The 22,529-nt window shown below is 44.0% G+C and overlaps 1 protein-coding gene across 2 annotated transcripts in view; it reads left to right on the forward strand.

The window, feature by feature from the left end:
• The window catches only part of LOC126457487 (plasmanylethanolamine desaturase), a 72,578-nt gene that overhangs the window by 11,960 nt on the left and 38,089 nt on the right, over nt 1-22,529 (forward strand). For both annotated transcript variants that reach the window (XM_050093785.1, XM_050093784.1), the window contains one exon: nt 10,370-10,581. In XM_050093785.1, the coding sequence (XP_049949742.1) occupies nt 10,370-10,581 (212 nt within the window). The remainder of the gene's footprint in view (nt 1-10,369; nt 10,582-22,529) is intronic.

The following is a 22,529-nucleotide window of genomic DNA, read 5'->3' on the forward strand; positions in this document are numbered from 1 at the left end:
AAACATTCCTCACACACAAATAAAGAAAAGATGTTATGTGGACATGTGTCCGGAAACGCTTAATTTCCATGCTAGAGCTCAGTTTAGTTTCTTCCACCTACGCTCAATGGAGCACGTTATCATGATTTCATACAGGATACTCTACCTGTGCTGCTAGGACATGTACCTTTACAAGTACGACACAACATGTGGTTCATGCACGATGGAGCTCCTGCACATTTCAGTCGAAGTGTTCGTACGCTTCTCAACAACAGATTCGGTGACAGATGGATTGGTAGAGGCGGACCAATTCCATGGCCTCCACGCTCTCCTGACCTCAACCCTCTTGACTTTCATTTATGGGGTCATTTGAAAGCTCTTGTCTACGCAACCCCGGTACCAAATGTAGAGACTCTTCGTGCTCGTATTGTGGATGGCTGTGATACAATACGCAATTCTCCAGGGCTGCATCAGCGCATCAGGGATTCCATGCGACGGAGGGTGGATCCATGTATCCTCGCTAACGGAGGACATTTTGAACATTTCCTGTAACAAAGTGCTTGAAGTCATGTTGGTACGTTCTGTTGCTGTGTGTTTCCATTCCATGATTAATGTGATTTGAAGAGAAGTAATAAAATGAGCTCTAACATGGAAAGTAAGCGTTTCCGGACACGTGTCCACATAACATATTTTCTTTCTTTGTGTGTGAGGACATACACACAAAATTCAAGCTTTCGCAACAAACTGTTGCCTCATCAGGAAAGAGGGAAGGAGAGGGAAAGACGAAAGGATGTGGGTTTTAAGGGAGAGGGTAAGGAGTCATTCCAATCCCGGGAGCGCAAAGACTTACCTTAGGGTGAAAAAAGGACGGGTATACACTCATATCCATCCACACATATACGGACACAAGTCTGCTTGTGTGTGTGTGTGTGTGTGTGTGTGTGTGTGTGTGCGTGTGTGTGTGTGTGTGCGCGCGCGTGCGTGCGTGCGTGCGTGCGTGCGTGCGCGCGTGTATACCCGTCCTTTTTTCCCCCTAAGGTAAGTCTTTCCGCTCCCGGGATTGGAATGACTCCTTACCCTCTCCCTTAAAACCCACATCCTTTCGTCTTTCCCTCTCCTTCCCTCTTTCCTGATGAGGCAACAGCTTGTTGCGAAAGCTTGAATTTTGTGTGTATGTTTGTGTTTGTTTGTGTGTCTTTCGACCTGCCAGCACTTTCGTTTGGTAAGTCACATCATCTTTGTTGTTTGATAAATTTTTCCCACGTGGAATGTTTCCCTCTATTATATATATATATATATATATGGCACTTTCACAAGAAAGCACACCTCACGCACTGATGACTGCCATCTCAATCAGCTCGGACCACAATCCCACTGAACAAAAGCAGCATTATGGAGGGGGTGGGGAAGGGGCAGTGATAGCAGAGTGAAGAGTGCTGAATGGCAAAACATCCAGGGACTAGGTGGAGGCATGAAGACTGCCGGACAAAGTGTTAGCTGGCTGCGGGGCAGGTAAGTGGATAGGGGGGGGGGGGAGGAAGGTGGGGTGGGAAATGAAAAAAGGAGAGTAGCCGGGAGGGGGAAAGATGAGATGGCGCATTGGCAGAGGGCAGCACACAATGAGGGTGAGGGAACATGAATGAGGATGCTGTAGGACAGAGCGGGTAGAAACTGTTGGGTGGAGTATGTGGGAGACAGTAGATAACTGTAAGTTGAGGTTGAGATAATTTTGGGATAAGAGATTGTGTTGTAGGTTGACTCCCACATGCAAAATTCAGAAAAACTGGCAGTGGAGGGGAGGATCTAGATAGTACAGGTAACGAAGCAACCATTGAAATCAAGCATGTTATATTCGGCAGGATGTTGTGCCAGAGAGTGGTCTACTTTGCTCATGGCCACAGTTTGGCAGTGGCTGTTGATCCTGGTGGACAGCTGGTTGGTAGCCAAACCAGTATAAAAACTGTGCAATGATTGCAGTAGATCTGGTACATGACATGGCACTTTCACAGGCGGCCCAGTCTCTGATGAAGTAGGATAAGCCTGTAACATGACTGGAATGGGAAGAAGTGGGTGGGTGTATTGGGTAGGTCTTGCACGTGGGTCTTCCAGAGGGATATGACCCTTGTCACAAGGGATTGGGTTTGGGAGTGGCATAGGCTGTGGAGGAGGTTGGGTGGGTGATGGAACACCACTGTAGGAGGGGTGAGAAGGATCTTGGTTAGGATGTCCCTCATTTCAAAGCATGATGATAGATAAAGACATGAAGAATGATGTTAAGTTATTTCAGTCTGGGTGGTATTGAATTATGAAGGGGTCACTCTCTAGCTGGTTCTTGGGGGTGGTGGGAGGATTGGGTGCGTGCAGGGGGGGGGGACACAGCACTGGAGATCCGTTTGCAGACTATGTTTGGTGGATATTGCCTGTCTGTTAAGGCTTTGGTGGGACCTTCAGGACACTGGGCAAGGGAGTTCTTGTCACTGTAGATATGCTGTCCCCAGTGGCCGGGCTGTATGGGAGGGTTTTCGGTGTGGAAGGGATGATAGCTGTTAAAATGCGGGTACTGTTGGTGGTTGATGGGATTAATAGGGAGAGGTGTGGCTGGAGCCATCAGAGGAGGAGGTCAATGTCCAGGAAGGTGGCACACTGGGTTGAGGAGGACCAGGTGATGTGAATGGGAGAGTAGGTGTTGCAGTTGTGAAGGAGTCAGGATAGGTTTTCTTGGGCCTTAGTCCAGATCATGAAGATATCTTGAATGAACCTGAACAGGCAGGAAATTTGGTGTTTTGGGAGGCTAGGAAGGTTTCTTCTAGACATCCCATAAACAAGTCAAATTGGGGGGTGGGGGGTTGCCTTGTGGGCAACCATGGCTGAACTGCAGATTTGTTTGTATAGCCTCCTTTCAAAGGAGAACTAGTTGTGTGCTAGGATATAGTTAGTAAGTGTATGAGGAATAACGTAGTTCAGTTGTGGAAAGACCATGGACATGAAGGTTGTTAGTGTACAGGGAAGTGGTATCAACAATGACGAGTAGAAATCCATGAGGTGAAGGGATGGGTGTGGTGGTGAGTTGGTGAAGAAAGTGGTTGATGTCTTTAATATGATAGACTAGATTTCTGGCTAGTGGTTGGAAATGTTGGTCAGCAAAGACCGAAATTCTTTTAGTTTGAACTTCTGAACTATATTGACATAAAATTTTTAAGTAATACATTATCTCATGTGATATCTGGAGACCTGTCTTAGATGATACTGTTTTTTAAAGTTTTATTTTTATTTTATTTTTTCATTCATCATACTTAAGCTTTCCTTTAGCATCAGCCCTAACTAATTGGCCATCTGCAAACACTACTAATTTAACAGTGATTTAGCTTTTGTAACATTTGTACTTTTATATCTTTGATATCCCTTTCCCATTTGCTGATAACACAGCAAACGTAATACACATGTTAAAAATGAGTGGAGGAGAGGCCATCTTCTTGTTGTGTTGGGCTATGTGGTGTATTTGCTTTAAAAGTACCAGAGGTTCCATCTGGTAATTTCACTGTTGATGTTGTATTCTTGAGTATTTAATGAATTATTTTATCCATTGAGAGTTCTTTGAGTGTCAAAAATGAGCTGGTAATGAATGTTTTAGCATATCTTTAATGTTGTCTTTAGATTTCATAAACATTAAAGTGAAGACAAAGCAAAGGGTCTGCCAATTATGATTTGCTACCTCTGTCAACTTTAAAAAGCCCTAAAACTTTGTGGGCATGAAGACTGGAGGAGTAATCTGTAACTTCACATTAAAACTAAAGAAACTGCAAAAGTAGGAAATCAAAGAGGTGAACTCCGGATAAATTGAAAGTACCAGGGGCTATGGAGAGTTTTAAAAGGACCATTAGGCAAAGATTCACTGCAACGGGAAAGGAATACAGTAGAAAAGAATGGAAACTTTCAAGAGCAGCAGCAAGTCGTATACTCCTAGCTCACTCATTTGTTACATAGTTTAATTCTTAATTTCTTTGCGTGTTTTTGGTACTTGCATTTTTTAATTCATAAATTTCGGGCGTATTATAGTATTTGAGAGTTGTAGCATCGTGTTTTAGTACCTGTATAGTGTAAATTCGCGTAGTCGTTTGTCTTCTGTTTTTGTTGTGAACGGCCATTGTCGGTTGTTCGCAGTCAGTGTGCTCCCTGCCGCTGTTGGATAAGCAGCTGCAGCAGCAAGTCGTATACTCCTAGCTCACTCGTTTGTTACATAGTTTAATTCTTAATTTCTTTGCGTGTGCAAGTAGCAGCATTACTGCATTTACTAGGCAATCTTGTATTTTAATAACCGTTTAAATTTTGTGTCGATTGTTTGCGCTCTCTGTAGATTAGTTCAGACGTTCTTTGTACAACAGTTTTTAGCATGGATAGGGACTGCAAATGCTGTGTTCGGATGCAGGCTGAGTTGGCATCCCTTCGCTCCCAGCTTCAGGCAGTGTTGGCTTCGGTCACACAGCTTGAGGCTGTTGCCAATGCGCATCACTGTGGGGGTTCGGATGGGGGTTTGTCGGGGACGGCCAGCTCGTCCCACGCATCCCCCGATCGGATTAAGACTGTGGTTGCCCGGGATACTGCCCGCATTGAGTCTGATCCCTCACCTGTGGTAGAGTGGGAGGTCGTCTCAAGGTGTGGCAGGGGGCGAAAGACATTCTGGAGGGCTGAACGGAAGGCCTTTCCAGTTTGTCTGACGAACCGGTTTCAGGCTCTGCCTCAGGCTGATACTGATCTTCGGCCTGACATGGCTGCTTGTCCTGTTCTAGAGGTTGCCCCTCAGTCTGCAAGATCCGGGCGGTCGCAGAGGGTGGGCTTACTGGTAGTTGGGAGCTCCAACGTCAGGCACGTAATGGGGCCCCTTAGGGATATGGCAGCAAGAGAGGGGAAGAAAACCGATGTGCACTCCGTGTACATACCGGGGGGAGTCATTCCAGATGTGGAAAGGGTCCTTCCGGATGCCATGAAGGGTACAGGGTGCACCCATCTGCAGGTGGTTGCTAATGTTGGCACCAATGATGTGTGTCGCTATGGATCGGAGGAAATCCTCTCTGGCTTCCGGCGGCTATCTCATTTGGTGAAGACTGCCAGTCTCGCTAGCGGGATGAAAGCAGAGCTCACCATCTGCAGCATCGTCGACAGGACTGACTGCGAACCTTTGGTACAGAGCCGAGTGGAGGGTCTGAATCAGAGGCTGAGACGGTTCTGCGACCGTGTGGGCTGCAGATTCCTCGACTTGCCCCATAGGGTGGTGGGGTTTCGGGTTCCGCTGGATAGGTCAGGAGTCCACTACACGCAAAAAGTGGCTACACGGGTAGCAGGGGTTGTGTGGCGTGGGCTGGGCAGTTTTTTAGGTTAGATGGCCTTGGGCAAGTACAGAAAGGGCAACAGCCTCAACGGGTGCGGGGCAAAGTCAGGACATGCGGGGACCAAGCAGCAATCGGTATTGTAATTGTAAACTGTCGAAGCTGCGTTGGTAAAGTACCGGAACTTCAAGCGCTGATAGAAAGCACCGAAGCTGAAATCGTTATAGGAACAGAAAGCTGGCTGAAGCCAGAGATAAATTCTGCCGAAATTTTTACAAAGGTACAGACGGTGTTTAGAAAGGATAGATTGCATGCAACCAGTGGTGACGTGTTTGTTGCTGTTAGTAGTAGTTTATCCTGTAGTGTAGTGGAAGTGGATAGTTCCTGTGAATTATTATGGGTGGAGGTTACACTCAACAACTGAGCTACGTTAATAATTGGCTCCTTTTACCGACCTCCCGACTCAGCAACATTAGTGGCAGAACAACTGAGAGAAAATTTGGAATACATTTCACATAAATTTTCTCAGCAAGTTATAGTCTTAGGTGGAGATTTCAATTTACCAGATATAGACTGGGACACTCAAATGTTTAGGACGGGTGCTAGGGACAGAGCATCGAGTGACATTATACTGAGTGCACTATCCGAAAATTACCTCGAGCAATTAAACAGAGAACCGACTCGTGGAGATAACATCTTGGACCTACTGATAACAAACAGACCCGAACTTTTCGACTCTGTATGTGCAGAACAGGGAATCAGTGATCATAAGGCCGTTGCAGCATCCCTGAATATGGAAGTTAATAGGAATATAAAAAAAGGGAGGAAGGTTTATCTGTTTAGCAAGAGTAAGAGAAGGCAGATTTCAGACTACCTAACAGATCAAAACGAAAATTTCTGTTCAGACACTGACAATGTTGAGTGTTTATGGAAAAAGTTCAAGGCAATCGTAAAATGCGTTTTAGACAGGTACGTGCCAAGTAAAACTGTGAGGGACGGGAAAAACCCACCTTGGTACAACAACAAAGTTAGGAAACTACTGCGAAAGCAAAGAGAGCTTCACTCCAAGTTTAAACGCAGCCAAAACCTCTCAGACAAACAGAAGATAAACGATGTCAAAGTTAGCGTAAGGAGGGCTATGCGTGAAGCATTCAGTGAATTCGAAAGTAAAATTCTATGTACCGACTTGACAGAAAATCCTAGGAAGTTTTGGTCTTACGTTAAATCAGTAAGTGGCTCGAAACAGCATATCCAGACACTCCGGGATGATGATGGCATTGAAACAGAGGATGACACACGTAAAGCTGAAATACTAAACACCTTTTTCCAAAGCTGTTTCACAGAGGAAGACCGAACTGCAGTTCCTTCTCTAAATCCTCGCACAAACGAAAAAATGGCTGACATCGAAATAAGTGTCCAAGGAATAGAAAAGCAACTGGAATCACTCAACAGAGGAAAGTCCACTGGACCTGACGGGATATCAATTCGATTCTACACAGAGTACGCAAAAGAACTTGCCTCCCTTCTAACAGCCGTGTACCGCAAGTCTCTAGAGGAACGGAAGGTTCCAAATGATTGGAAAAGAGCACAGGTAGTCCCAGTCTTCAAGGAGGGTCGTCAAGCAGATGCGCAAAACTATAGACCTATATTTCTGACATCGATCTGTTGTAGAATTTTAGAAAATGTTTTTTGCTCGAGTATCATGTCGTTTTTGGAAACCCAGAATCTACTATGTAGGAATCAACATGGATTCTGGAAACAGCGATCGTGTGAGACCCAACTCGCTTTATTTGTTCATGAGACCCAGAAAATATTAGATACAGGCTCCCAGGTAGATGCTATTTTTCTTGACTTCCGGAAGGCGTTCGATACAGTTCCGCACTGTCGCGTGATAAACAAAGTAAGAGCCTACGGAATATCAGACCAGCTGTGTGGCTGGATTGAAGAGTTTTTGGCAAACAGAACACAGCATGTTGTTATCAATGGAGAGACATCTACAGACGTTAAAGTAACCTCTGGCGTGCCACAGGGGAGTGTTATGGGACCATTGCTTTTCACAATATATATAAATGACCTAGTAGATAGTGTCGGAAGTTCCATGCCGCTTTTCGCGGATGATGCTGTAGTATACAGAGAAGTTGCAGCATTAGAAAATTGTAACGAAATGAAGGAAGATCTGCAGCGGATAGGCTCTTGGTGCAGGGAGTGGCAACTGACCCTTAACATAGACAAATGTAATGTATTGCGAATACATAGAAAGAAGGATCCTTTATTGTATGATTATATGATAGCGGAACAAACACTGGTAGCAGTTACTTCTGTAAAATATCTGGGAGTATGCGTGCGGAACGATTTGAAGTGGAATGATCATATAAAATTAATTGTTGGTAAGGCAGGTACCAGGTTGAGATTCATTGGGAGAGTCCTTAGAAAATGTAGTCCATCAACAAAGGAGGTGGCTTACAAAACACTCGTTCGACATATACTTGAGTATTGCTCATCAGTGTGGGATCTGTACCAGATCGGGTTGACGGAGGAGATAGAGAAGATCCAAAGAAGAGCGGCACATTTCGTCACAGGGTTATTTGGTAACCGTCATAGCGTTACGGAGATGTTAAACAAAATCAAGTGGCAGACTCTGCAAGAGAGGCGCTCTGCATCGTGGTGTAGCTTGCTCGCCAGGTTTCGAGAGGGTGCGTTTCTGGATGAGGTATCGAATATATTGCTTCCCCCTACTTATACCTCCCGAGGAGATCACGAATGTAAAATTAGAGAGATTAGAGCGTGCACGGAGGCTTTTGGACGGTCGTTCTTCCCGTGAACCATACGCGACTGGAACAGGAAAGAGAGGTAATGTCATTGGCACGTAAAGTGCCCTCCGCCACACACCGTTGGGTGGCTTGCGGAGTATAAATGTAGATGTAGATGTAGACGAGATAAAATAGTTAAGGAAGCAAAGGATCAACCTGGCTAAAACACGAAGTCCAGTAGAAATGTGATAAAATAAAAGATATTGGATTGATGAAAGCAGAAATTATAAAAGTTCAGCAAATAAAGTAGGGAAACCAGAAGTAGATAACATTCCTTCAGAATTATTGAGGTCCTTGAAAGAACCAACCAAGACAGAACCATCCCATGTGTTATGCAAGACATGCAGTAGAAAAAATATCCATGGATATGAAGAAGAATGTAATAATTCCAGTTCCAAAGAAGGCGGGTGGTGACAGGAGTGAACATTACTAAATCAACAAGATGATTAGCCACGATTGCAAAATAGTAACACATTTTGTTTGTACATGAATGGAAAGACTGGTAGAAGCCAACTTGTGGGAAATATCAATGTAGGTGTGGAGAAATATTGATAAAGCCAAACTGACATATTGATAGCATTTGCATATTAAGAAAAATCTTGACAATTTTGACTTGAGCACACTCATAGCAATTGTGAAAGTAGCAGGGATAAACCACAGGGATCGACTCGTACAGAAACCAAGCTGCACTTGTAAGAGTCAGATTGCATGAAAGGGAAGCACAAATTGAAAAAGTAGTAATAGTTGTTGCCTATTCCAGATGTTATTCAATCAATTAACTCAGCATACAGTAAAGGAAACCAATGAGAATTTTGGAAATGGAATTGCAGTTTGGGGAGAACAAGTTAAACTACAGGTTGCAGATGGTATTGTAACTCGATTTGTTGTGGCAAAGATCTTGGAAGATCAGGTGAAAGAAATGCATAGTCTGGAAAAAGTTTGTAAGACGAACTTAAATAAACTAACTCTGACTGATGGAGCTTAAATCAGGTGATGCGGAAGAGAATTAAGTTAGGAAATGACACTGGAAGTGTTTGGATAGCAAAGTAGCATACTTGACAATGGCCAGAGTAGAGAGGATATAAAATGCAGATTGGCAGTAGTAAGAAAAGTATCATTGAAAGAGAAATTTGTTAGTATCAGATATAAATTTAACTGTTAAAAAATCTTTTCTTCAGGTGTTTGTGTGGAGTGTAGCTTTGTATGAAAATGAAACACAGTCAGTAAACAGTTAAAGCAAGAAAAAAAGAGAAGCCTTGGAAATGTGGGGCTACAGTGCAATACTGAAGCCTAGATGGATAGATAGAGTAAGTAATGAAGATCTGATTCTAATTGGGGAGCAAAAAGCCTCATGACATAACTTAACTAAAAGAAGGGATCAGTTGATGGGACACATCCTGTGACATGGAGCGATAGTGAATTTGGTCATTGACTGAAGTTTGAGGCATAAAAACTGGTCTTTGGACTGGTACAGTAATGGAACTTCACTCTTATCCCTAAATGTCAGTCTCTTACACGTTAGTTCTGTGTTTTTAAGTGCCTTTACACATTTCTAAGTGTATGAATTCAGTCATAGACTTAGGGGAAAATAGATATGAAATTCTTGTAAAAGAATGGAACCTGTAACAGAAATTTCTTCTTATTTAAATTTGTTTTGAAAATCAAGCTAGATGAAACTGTTAATGAATGTCCAGATTAACTTTGTGTATCCCTATATCTTTCTTCCTCCTTTTTTTTTAAGTACATTAATAGTCTTTGTCAGAGTTACAGAGGGCATACTTGGCTGACAGTACACATTTACCAGTGTTCAATATAAACAAAGAGAAAAATTATGACAGCAGCAACTGGTGTGATAGTAATGCCCTTGATTTGTTGTCTTTCATTCAAAATAAATAAATAAGTGTTTTAAATGGTAGAACTTGGGCAGACAATGTTCACATAATACATAATGCCTGTGTTAGTAGAGTTTGATTTCTGGCATACTGAGTCTGTATTTTGATGTGTGTATAGTAATGATAAAAAGAGCTTACTTGGCATATAGAAAACTCATATTGCTGTCAAGAACAACATGAACAAGTTAATGTGGTGAACATTCTAGCTCAGTTTAACAAACATCAGTTGTGCTAACTTAGATTGTTTCTCTATATAATGAGTTGTTGTCTTTTCTCAGATTTATGCATGTATGTAGAATTGCTGTTAACGTCTCACTTCTCAAAACTGTATGCTTAAAGGGCGTTTATCTTGCCTATTTTGCAGGTAAAAGAACGCAGGAATGTATCTGCGTGGGAATTTGTATTACTTTAATGCTGGTGAACTTCATATTCATTGTAATCCATTTTCGACTGGAAAATCTCAGCACGATACTTACAGCAGCATTATGTGGTATTGTTACTGCCGATCTGGGGTCTGGTTTGGTGCACTGGGGAGCTGACACATGGGGATCAGTGGAACTTCCCATCATTGGAAAGGTAAAAATTAGCGAATATTTATACTTACATTAGAGAATAGTTAGCAAAGTGATAACCTTAGAGTTTAGTGCTGATACTACCGTGCTGTACTTAATGTGGTCCTGATGGAGATACACTACTGGCCATTAAAATTACTACACCAAGAAGAAAGGCAGATGATAAACGGGTATTCATTGGACAAATATACAGGGTGTTACAAAAAGATACGGCCAAACTTTCAGGAAACATTCCTCACACACAAATAAAGAAAAGATGTTATGTGGACATGTGTCCTGAAACGCTTACTTTCCATGTTAGAGCTCATTTTAGTTTGGTCAGTATGTACTGTACTTCCTCGATTCACCGCCAGTTGGCCTAATTGAAGGAAGGTAATGTTGACTTTGGTGCTTGTGTTGACATGCGACTCATTGCTCTACATAACATATTTTCTTTCTTTGTGTGTGAGGAATGTTTCCTGAAAGTTTGGCCGTACCTTTTTGTAACACCCTGTATTATACTAAAACTGACATGTGATTACATTCTCACGCAATTTGGGTGCATAGATCCTGAAAAATCAGTACCCAGAACCACCACCACTGGCCGTAATAACGGCCTTGATATGCTTGGGCATTGAGTCAAACAGAGCTTGAATGGCGTGTACAGGTACAGCTCTCCATGCAGCTTCAACACGATACCACAGTTCATCAACAGTAGTGATGGGCGTATTGTGACGAGCCAGTTGCTCGGTCACCATTGATCAGACTTTTCAGTAGGTGAGAGATCTGGAGAATGTGCTCGCCAGGGCAACAGTCAAACATTTTCTGTGTCCAGAAAGGCCTGTACAGGACCTGCAACTTGTGGTCTTGCATTATCCTGCTGAAATGTAGGGTTTTGCAGAGATCGAATGAAGGGTAGAGCCACGAGTCATAACACATCTGAAATGTAACGTCCACTGTTCAAAGTGCCGTCAATGCGAACAAGAGGTGATCGAGACGTGTAACCAGTGGCACCCCGTACCATCACGCAGGATGATATGCCAGTATGACGATGATGAATACACGTTTCCAATGTGCGTTCACCACAATGTCGACAAACACAGATGCGACCATCATGATGCTGTAAACAGAACCTGGATTCATCCGAAAATATGACGTTTTGCTATTCATGCACCTAGGTTCATCATTGAATACACCATTGCAGGCGCTCCTGTCTGTGATGCAGCATCACGGGTAACCGCAGCCATGGTCTTAGAGCTGATACTCCATGCTGCTGCAAACATCATCGAACTGTTCATGCAGATGGTTGTTGTCTTGCAAACGTCCCCATCTGTTGACTCAGGGATCGAGACGTGGCTGCACAATCCGTTACAGCTGTGCGGATAAGATGCCTGTCATCTCGACTGCTAGTGATATGAGGCCGCTGGTATCCAGCATGGTTTTCTGTATTACCCTCTTGAACCCACCGATCCCATATTCTGCTAACAGTCATTGGATCTCGACCAATGCGAGCAGCAATATTGCGATACGATAAACCGCAACCGCGATAGGCTACAATCCGACCTTTATCAGAGTCGGTAACATGATGGTACACATTTCTCCTCCTTACATGAGTCATCAACAACATTTCATCAGGCAACGCTGGTCAACTGCTGTTTGAGTATCAGAAATTTTTTGGAAACTTTCCTCATGTCAGCACGTTGTAGGTGTCGCCACCGGCGCCAACCTTGTGTGAATGCTCTGAAAAGCTAATCATTTGCATATGACAGCATCATCTTCCTGTTGGTTAAATTTCACGACTATAGCACGTCATCTTCATGGTGTAGCAATTTTAATGGCCAGTAGTGTAATATGGGGGGCTGGTGGTCAGAGAAAACACAATGTGCTCTTCCTTAATTTTGTAAGGGTTAGTCTGAGCATATTGCCTATTGTGCTTTCAAATGTACCGTGTGCTTTTTTTTAAATACATTGAAACATGAGGCTACAGGGAATGACTGATTACATTTATTATTCAAATAGCAACCAACTGTGTTGCCAGCTTATTACAGAAACAGTGCATTGATACCACATGACAGAAACAGTGCACCATACTAGATATGGCCTTACATTAGCAGACATGTATTGCTTTTGTTTACAACAATATCTTTAATGAATGGTAATAAAGTGAGCAGCAAGACAGCTACTATTGATGATTTCTTTATTGTCAAAACCGGGTACACATGTGACCACCTTCTGTGCTGTTCCCCGTGCAATCATCGCAATTGAGCCACCACACTGTTTGCCCCAATTTATTTTTATGACTTCCCTTCTTCAGGTGTTTGGTTTTTAAGTATGAATGTTAGGAGCATCTTGAGGCACTAATGTGATACTATTTCCACCTGAGGATGCTATTTTAATTCAACGAAACTGGTTGTGACAATAAAGAAATCACCAGTTACAGCTGTCTTGTGGTTCGTTTTACTTCCATTCATTATGAAGTTTAATGGCTGTGGCTGTCTGTGTTATGAAGTTCTATGCATATCATCTTTCTGCTTTAACTCTCAGCACACTCCCTTAAACAAAACAATGTGTTGTCTCTCAAAACCTTTGCAACCATAGTCCCTGAAAATGTACCTTTTAAACAAACAAAAGATTGTAATTGCAATCAAACATAATCTTTTCTTTCAGTTTTCTGAAAAGCAATACAATGGAGAAGTTTAGTTAGAAAGTCAGCTAGTTGTTTTCGAGTTTGATAGTATTTTATGTTGAACCAGCCATTATTTAGCTCATCACTGATCAAATGATACTTAACATGAATGTACAGGGTGGCACACGAAATGTTGCCATTTTGGTTTTGAATATAAACTTTATTATCAATACAATCTGAAATGAACATATACTACAATGAAGAGCCATCCATGGAGATTTGTTCTAACTCAACACATGCTCAATATGTCCACCATTTCATTTCCTAACTTCCTTCAAACGAACACTGAAGTTAGTGATTACCCTATGGCACATGTCTTCTGTAATTTCATTGCAAACTTGAAGAATAAGTCTTCTGAGCCCCATTAAATTCCACAGCTTCTTGCTACTGCCTTGCCCTTCAACGCGCAGTGGTTCATGCAAGATGGAGCAAGGCCACATACTGCAAACACTGTGTTGGAGTTTTTACACGAGCATTTTGACATGCGGATCATTTCACTCAGGTATCCAGGTCGCTTCAATGATGGACAAAATTGGCCCCCCAATAGTCCAGACCTCAATCCATGTGACTTTTTTTCTTTGGGGGTACCTAAAGGAAAAAAGTTTTCCCAAAACGTCTACGTGATTTAATGGAGCTCAGAAGACTTATTCTTCAAGCTTGCAGTGAAATTACGGAAGACTTGTGCCGTAGGGTAATCACTAACTTCAGTGTTCGTTTGAAGCAAGTTAGGAAACGAAATGGTGGACATATTGAGCATGTGTTGAGTTAGAACAAATGTCCATGGACGGCTCTTCATTGTAGTATATGTTCCTTTCAGATTGTATAGACAATAAAGTTTATATTCAAAAACAAAATGGTAACACATTTCATGCACTACCCTGTACTTGCTTCTTTTGCAGGTTTGATGTGATTTTAGTTATCAACACTAAGTTCCATTTTCATGTTTTTACCCAGCAATTTTTCTATGAAAGGCTTCAAAACTTCCATCTCTTGACAGCATTGAGAAGCAAATATGTATTCTGCTTCAGTAGTAGATAGTGCAGCAACACGACGTTTCTTGCAATGCCAACTGATTGTAGAATAATTGTACAGAAATATGTATCCTATTGTACTTTTATCTCTTTCCTATCAACTGCAAAATCCCCATCACAAGAAGCCACTATTTCTTGTTCTTCTGATGAGTATATTATTCCACTCCCAGTCATTGAATTCAGGTATCTTAAAGTTCCCTTCAGATTTTGATTGTCTGTCTGATTTGGATTACTCATTGATCTGCATATGCAATATCCAATCTTGTTTTATGTGCTAAATAAAATAAACTGTCTATTGCTTCATCATATGGAAAGTCTGACTTTGGTGCATTGATTTCTTCAATTTCCCCTTGGGTTGAAATGGGAGTTGTTACAGTTTTTGATTTCTCCTATCTGTATGTTTGTACCATTTCTTTAGCATATTATTTTTCTTATTGAATACTGTTATGTTCTTTTTATTTCAAGTCCCAGATAAATTGTTGGTTCTTTATCAATTGCTATATCAAAATTTTTCTTCAGTTTTTGCAGGGAATTTTCATTTGACAGATGTGTTCTCCAAACAGAATGTACATGTACAACAAGATACATTTTTTCTCAGTACCTGATTTGTAAACAAAGTGGTCAGATTTCAGTTGGATAAGGTTTTCACTCTTACAAAACTTGCTCAGTCTCATGTTCCATTGCAAAGGAGCTTGTTTCAATCCATACAGTGCCTTTTTAAACAAGCATATTTTCCCAGGTGCTTTGTATCTCAGGGACATCAGCTGACAGTAAGAAAGCCTGCTCTGACATCAGATGTCATAATTATCAAATGTTTTTATGCAGCAAGTGCAAATAGGAATATGAGGGAAAACAAAACGAAAAATACCTTTAAAACCCAATTTTAGTTGATCCTGTTGACATCCTCTTGCAACTAGTCTAGCTTTGGACTTTCAATTATCCTTTTTCTCGGAAATCTATCTTCCCATAATTATTTCTTTCCGTGAGCAGTTTCTTTATTCATCAGAGTCTGTGTTTCATTTTTCCTCAATGACTCATTCTTTTCATTTGTAGCCCTCATCCAATTTTCCTTGTTTTCATGTTCAATGCATTCCTTGTATGTAAGCATGACATCAACATAATAAATATTTCATGTCTTGGTTCCTTATGTGTGTTTTATCTTATGGAGTTTCTCTTCTTTCTTCTGAATCATCTTTCTTCTTCTGGCTCCTCCTCCTCCTCCTCCTCCTCCTCCTCCTCCTCCTCCTCCTCCTCCTTGAGAAATAGTTTTCTACAGCTAGATTTATTGCTTCTCTTTGGTTTTCTTTTCCTTTTTGTCTTCATATTAATGAATAAACGCAACATTTCTTAATTCAGATAATTTTCAGACATAGGATGACATAGCCATTGTCTGTATACCCTGCAAGAAACACCTCTTTCAGCTCTTACATTCAGTTTTTCCTAAATTCCCAAATTGTTTTGTGAACACCATGGATCCAATAATGCCCAATCTTCACAAATTTGTTCTTCCTTACCACATTTGAGCTGGGGTCACATAGACAGCTGTAGTGGGACTGAGCTGTTCAAGAGATAAGCTGTAGGCAAGTCTGTGTGGCTCCATATTTTGTTTCCAACTTTCGAATCAAACAACATGGCCCTTACTTTTTTCATGAGAGTAATACGATTTATTCTGTCTTACAATTAAGTTGAGAGACACTTTGTTTAACACTCACTACACCTTAATTTTCATTCCATTCTATGAAGTACGTACTTCTGTACTTTGCTCCTCTGTCACAACTTATGTTTCTCTGTCTTCAGAGTGAGAAATGATCTTCACCTTTTCTTACATATTCCTTATATAGTCATGTTTCATCTTTGTGGAAAAGGTACAGTTTCAAGAAATATGTATAATAATAAAGACATGTTAAAAATATTTTTCATTGTGATAAGTTTGTGTACATTAGTGTGAATAATCTCAAGAGATCACATTGCTCTGTCCAATACAGTTTGGAGTGGTTTTCTTACTTACTTTGCCATGATACATGTTTCACAACAAGGCATGTCCTCTTCTGAGACAATTTTGTTAACACCATCACACAGTTCTGGTATTTTCTTCAGATAATTGAAATTCAGATTTCGTAGCTTTTTATGCCACTGAATAGCTTTCTTCTTTTGTGTAGTCACTTCCATTTTTGTTTTACAGTCTGCTTTTATGTGCAGTGCATTTTGTGATTTCTTGCATTCCAAAATGATATGTCCGTCTTTTATAGTCTGCACCTTTTTCACGTCAAATATTGCCACTGCCTCATTTTTCAGCAATGGCATTTACTGGCAATACATTTTTTCAGCAGCATGCAACACATTTGTCAAAAACACCTTTTGTGATTCACCAACAAGATTAGAACACATGAAATGCCCGTTTGCAATCTTAATTTTTGTATCTTCACATCTGACATAATTTTCCTTTTATGTGACATTTGCTCATTACTTCCACTGTGTATAACAGACTTAGTATATATTTTATCAGTTGCCTTGTCTTGGTTTTCTGTCACAAGTATCTCTGAAAGAAGAACTGTCTTTGGCACTTTCTTCATCTTCTCATATTTCTCTTTGTAGTAATATTTCTCAGCTGCACAATGTGTGTTTTTGCAGCATTTGCTTGGAGGGAGTTCCTTATCGCCCAACTCACCCAAACGATATTTACCACATGTAGAACTACGTGTTGTGTTCTTGGTAGCACTACATTTCTTTTTACACTGACTCACATTGTGACATGAACCTCCACATCCAAAACAGTTCACCAATGTCTCAACTTCCTACTCTGATATGTCTTCCTATAGGCTGCTTCTTTGAATGGAATACATATTTCTTCTTCATTTTTGTCTTCTTCAGACTGAAGTCTTGATTTCAGGTTTTCCATCATTTTATCCTCCTTACTAGTAGTCCCAAGCACTTCCAAAATTTTTATGTTCATTGGCAACTTTGTTGTTATTTTTTATATCAGTGCTGTTTCATCAATATTCTCCCTCAAAATGATACAGTCTTAATGTTAGGGTTTGCACTCAATCATTATTGGGGGTCATATTTCAATTTCTGTCAAAAGTGACTGAGTCTCCTGGTGATTTGTGTTCTATATATCTATGTAAGTGTATCGTACATTTCTTTAAATGTTTCAGAAGTAAGGACATGTGTTTTAACATTAATATCTATGGTCCTCAAAATACAGTAGTTTGCAAGTGAATCTTTTTTTACCCAGTTGGATTCATTTTCAGGTTTCTTGTTATTACTAGTAACATATCTGCCAAGGCCCTTAGCCGCCCCCTGCAGGTCCGGGGGTTGGAATAGGCCAGAGGTATTCCTGCCTGTTGTAAGAGGTGACTAAAAGGTGTCTCACACTTTTTGCCCTATTCGTTCAGGTCCCATTCTGTGGTTTGACCTGCCGCTTTCAAAATTCTACAGAAGTGCGGGCCATATGGGGAAGGATGCCTTATGTTGTGCATGAGTTATCCATAGTGCCCTTAGATTCAATCTCCTGAACCTCTTGTCATGGCTTTGCATCTCGACCTGCGATTCAACTATTTGGGCGAGGACACTTTCTGGAGTATGTCATCTTCTGTCATTGTCTCCGGTCCTCTTTTGCCCCATGACAATATTGGATTTCTCTGCACCCAATATCCATCACAGTAGCCAGTCCGTTGTGGTGGTGCTGTCATGTACCCATTTGGTGGTAGCCCCGTGATGACATAGGGATCGCACTGCTGATGCCTTGAGCTTTAAACTCCCCAGGTATGCCAAGGAGTAGATGCCTGTCTTCCTGGGGCATCAGGACTCCCGGCAACAGCCATCATGCCAGTTGGCCTTTGCTGTGGCTGGGTGGCATCCGTGGGGAGAGCCCCTGCTTGGAGTGGGTGGCGTCAGCACAGATGATACGCAATGAAGTGGACTAAGTCATCTCTTACTGGTGACCATACGGCACCAGCAGTCCCTAAGAAGGGCAAGATAGATAAGTGTTGACAGGTATGATGCTAAATAGTTTCCCTCCCTTGCTTCACCGTGGAATGTAGAGCTACAGAATGAAGGGAGCCATATTCGCCTCGGTTTTTAGTCTGTACCAGAACTGATCGCGACTCTCTTCTACCTAAAAAGCCTCAATTTTTCGTTGAACACCTTGAGGATAAGTTTGGAGAAGTGACAGCGCTGTCCAATATACGAAACGGCGCAGTCTTGATTCAGACAGCATCCCCAGCCCAACCCCAAGCGTTATTCGCCTGTGACAAGCTGGGTGATATTCCTGTTTCCGTCACTCCCCATAAAAGCCTCAACATGGTCCAGGGGATTATTTTCCATCATGACCTCCTCTTGCAGTCTGACGACGAACTCCACGCCAATTTAGAACAGCGGGGTGTTCATTTCATCTGGCACATTTACAGAGGACCCAAAGACAACAGGGTTACTACAGGTGCCTTCATCTTGGCCTTTGAGGGTGATTCATTGCCTGAAAAGGTCAAGGTGTTGGTTTACCACTGTGACATTAAACCATACATCCCTCCCCCTTTGCAGTGCTTTACAAGCTGGAAGTTTGGGCACATGTCTTCCTGCTGCACTTCCAGTACCATATGTCGAGACTGCAGATGTCCACTGCACCCAGATACTCCATGTGCACCACCACCAACTTGCATCAGCTGCTCGCCAGACAGCCCGGTACTCCAAAAGGAGCAGAAAATCATGGAGTACAAGACCCTGGACCAGTTGACTTACACAGAGGTTAAAACGTAAATTTGAAAGATTACACTCCATTCGGTTGACGTCGACATATGCTGCAGCTACATCATCATCGCTGTCCCAAGTGTCAGTGGTTCCTCCATCTGTGGCACGAACAGTGGGCTGTCCGGGCCACCAGAAAACATCTGCACCCTTGGTGGTAGGGGGCAAATCTTGCTCCAAAGCACCTATTTCGGGAGTGAGGACCCCCCACCCCCCCACCCCCCACCCCACCCCCGAAATGCAGGGGACATTGGTCCCCTACCCCATGCTGGAGAAGCAACAGTCTCCTCCGGCACCTCTTGTGTGGAACGGGTCTCTTGGGGCCCTCTCTCCTAAGGTCTCCACTAATGCCATGGTGGACACTCGCCAGTGCCTCAAGGAGCCAGAAGCTGCTGGATGAAGAGCTTCAGTCTTCATCCATGTTTTCCCCCTGCGGGTTCGGGGGTTAGAATAGGCCCGCGGTATTCCTGCCTGTCGTAAGAGGCGACTAAAAGGAGTCTCCAACGTTTCGGCCTTATGTGATGGTCCCCTCTCGGGTTTGACCTCCATCTATCTAAATTATTCCGAAGAGCGAGCCAATTGGGGAAGGGCACCTTACATGGTGCACTGTATCCTTCGTGCAATTAGACCTATAGCCGTCTTTCTCGTCGTTGCAATGGTGTCCCGCTCGTTTTCGATCTCTTGGGCGATTACCACGCTGCACTCTGCAGTGTTTCTTTTAACTGTGACGACGACCTTGGCCATTTTTGCACCTAAGATCCAGCACGGTAGCCAGTCCGTTGTGGTGGGGTCGCCATGTACCCTCTTGGTTGTAGCCCCCTGACAACACAGGGATCGCTCTACTGATGCCTGCGCCGTTCACTCCCCACGTATGCCAAGGAGTAGCTGCCCATCTCCCTGGGGCATCAGGACTCCCGGCAATGGCCATCCTGCCAGGTGGCTATTGCTGTGGCTGGGTGGCGCCCGTGGGGAGGGCCCTTGGTCGGAGTAGGTGGCATCAGGGCGGATGACCCGCAATGAAGCGTGGTACATCATCTATCGCTGGTGGGCCTCCACCAGCAGTCTCTAAGCGATCGAGGTCTAACCTCAACGGGAAGAAATTGGATCAGAGATCGTTTCCCTCCCTAGCTACTCCATGGGAGGAACGTCTTTCTAAAGAAGGCAGTGGAGAATATTCACCCCGGTACCTCGTGTGCACGCGGGTTGATGGAGAATCGTTCATGTCGACCAAGCCCCAGTTTTTTGTGGAGCATTTAGAGGACAAGTTCGGGGAGGTGGAGGGCTTGTCCAAGATGCGCTCTGGTTCTGTGCTCATCAAAACGGCATCCTCTGCCCAGTCACGGAGGTTGCTCAATTGTGACAAGTTGGGGGATGTTTCCGTTAGCATCACGCCGCATAAGAGTCTGAACATGGTCCAGGGTATTATATTCCATCGGGACCTTCTTCTGCAGTCCGACGATGAATTACACGCCAACCTCGAACGACGAGGTGTTCACTTCGTCCGGCGCGTCCATCGGGGTCCGAGGGATAATCAGGTGGCCACCGGTGCCTTCATCTTGGCCTTTGAGGGTGATGTCTTACCCGAAAAGGTTAAGGTGATGGTTTACCGTTGTGATGTGAAACCATATATCCCTCCTCCGATGCGGTGTTTTAAATGCTGGAAGTTCGGGCACATGTCATCTCGCTGTACTTCCAGCATCACGTGTCGGGATTGCGGACGTCCTTCGCATCCTGATACTCCATGTGCTCCGCCTCCCATTTGTGTTAACTGTGGAGAACACCATTCCCCCTGCTCACTGGACTGTCGGATCTTCCAGAAGGAAAGGAAGATAATGGAATATAAGACCCTGGACCGCCTGACCTACACCGAGGCAAGGCGGAAATATGAGCGGCTACATCCCGTGCCCATGACATCCACCTATGCCGCTGCTGCACAAGCAGTCCGATCCTCTCCCGTGTCGTCACGTACTGTTGCCTCTCAGCTATGTCTCAATGAACCGGCCCCCTTGGTTGTGGGGGGCACTTCGCCCACTGTTGCTCCGTCTCCTCCAGGAGCAACACCACCCCAACCATCGGGGACATTCGTCCCTCCTTCCCAGCCGGAGAAGCGTAGGCCTTCTTCGGCTACTCTAGCCAGGAAGGGGTCACTTGGGGCCCTCCCTTCCCAGACTTTGCCCAGTGTCAAAGCGGACACCCGCAAAGTTTTGAAGCAACAACTGGTCGCTGGTCATAGGGCTTCACGGTCGTCGTCCGTCCCTGAGACTGACCCAGTGGGGCCCTCCCAGCCAGACCCTCCCAAGGCACAGCGTGCGAAGCCGTTGAAGAAAAAGGCTCCCAAGCATCCTGACATTGCGGTGGCACCTGTCCCACCGCAACCTTCACACTCTGTGTCTGAGGACGAGGTGGAGATCCTGGCGTCCGCTGAGGACCTCGATCTCGCCAGTCCCTCCGACGCCATGGCAAGCACTGGCACAGGTGCTCACTTGGCGGCAGCAGGTGACCCAGCGGCGTAATCTGCCTTCCCCGACCCGTTAAGCGTTTCCCAGCCATGGCCAATACCATCCTCCAGTGGAACTGCAGCGGTTTCTTCCACCATTTAGCTGAGCTCCGCCAACTTATCAGCCTTCGCCCTTTCTTCTGCATTGCTCTCCAGGAAACTTGGTTTCCAGCGATGCGAACCCCCGCCCTCCGTGGCTATCGGGGTTATTCTAAGAACCGAGCAGCTTATGAAAGGGTGTCTGGTGGCGTCTGCATATATGTCCTTCACACTCTGCACAGCGAGTCTGTCCCTCTCCAGACGCCTTTAGAGGCTGTCGCTGTACGCGTGTGGACACCACAGGCTGTTACCGTCTGCAGTCTTTACATTCCACCGGATGGTGATGTCTCGCAGCATGTCCTGGCTGCACTGGTCACCCAATTGCCGCCACCTTTCTTGCTATTGGGCGACTTCAACGCTCATAACCCTCTGTGGGGTGGGTCAGTGGCAACAGGTCGAGGCGCCATCGTTGAGCATTTATTGTCGCAGCTCGATCTCTCGCTGTTAAATGATGGTGCCTTCACACACTTCAGTGTGGCGCATGGCACCTACTCCGCCATTGACCTTTCAATCTGTAGCCATAGCCTCTTACCGTCTGTCCAATGGAGTGTGCATGACGACCTGTGTGGTAGTGACCATTTTCCGATCATTTTGTCACTACCACAGCGCCACTCTTCTGGGCGCCCTAGCAGATGGGCTATGAATAAGGCTGACTGGGACTTGTTCTCCTCCACCGCCGCTTTTGAGCCTCTCTCTACCGATGACATTGATGCGGTGGTTCAATCGGTCACCACCGGCATCGTTACTGCCGCCGAATCTGCCATTCCCCATTCCTGTGGGTCCCCTCGGCGGAAGGCTCTGCCTTGGTGGTCGCCTGAGATCGCTGAAGCGATTAAAGATCGCCGGCGGGCGCTCCAGCGTCACAAGCGACACCCCTCCCTCGACCACCTTATCGCCTTCAAACGGCTGCGTGCACG

This window comes from Schistocerca serialis, chromosome 2, assembly GCF_023864345.2.
Source record: "Schistocerca serialis cubense isolate TAMUIC-IGC-003099 chromosome 2, iqSchSeri2.2, whole genome shotgun sequence".
In the NCBI taxonomy this organism is placed as follows: Eukaryota; Metazoa; Arthropoda; class Insecta; order Orthoptera; family Acrididae; genus Schistocerca; species Schistocerca serialis.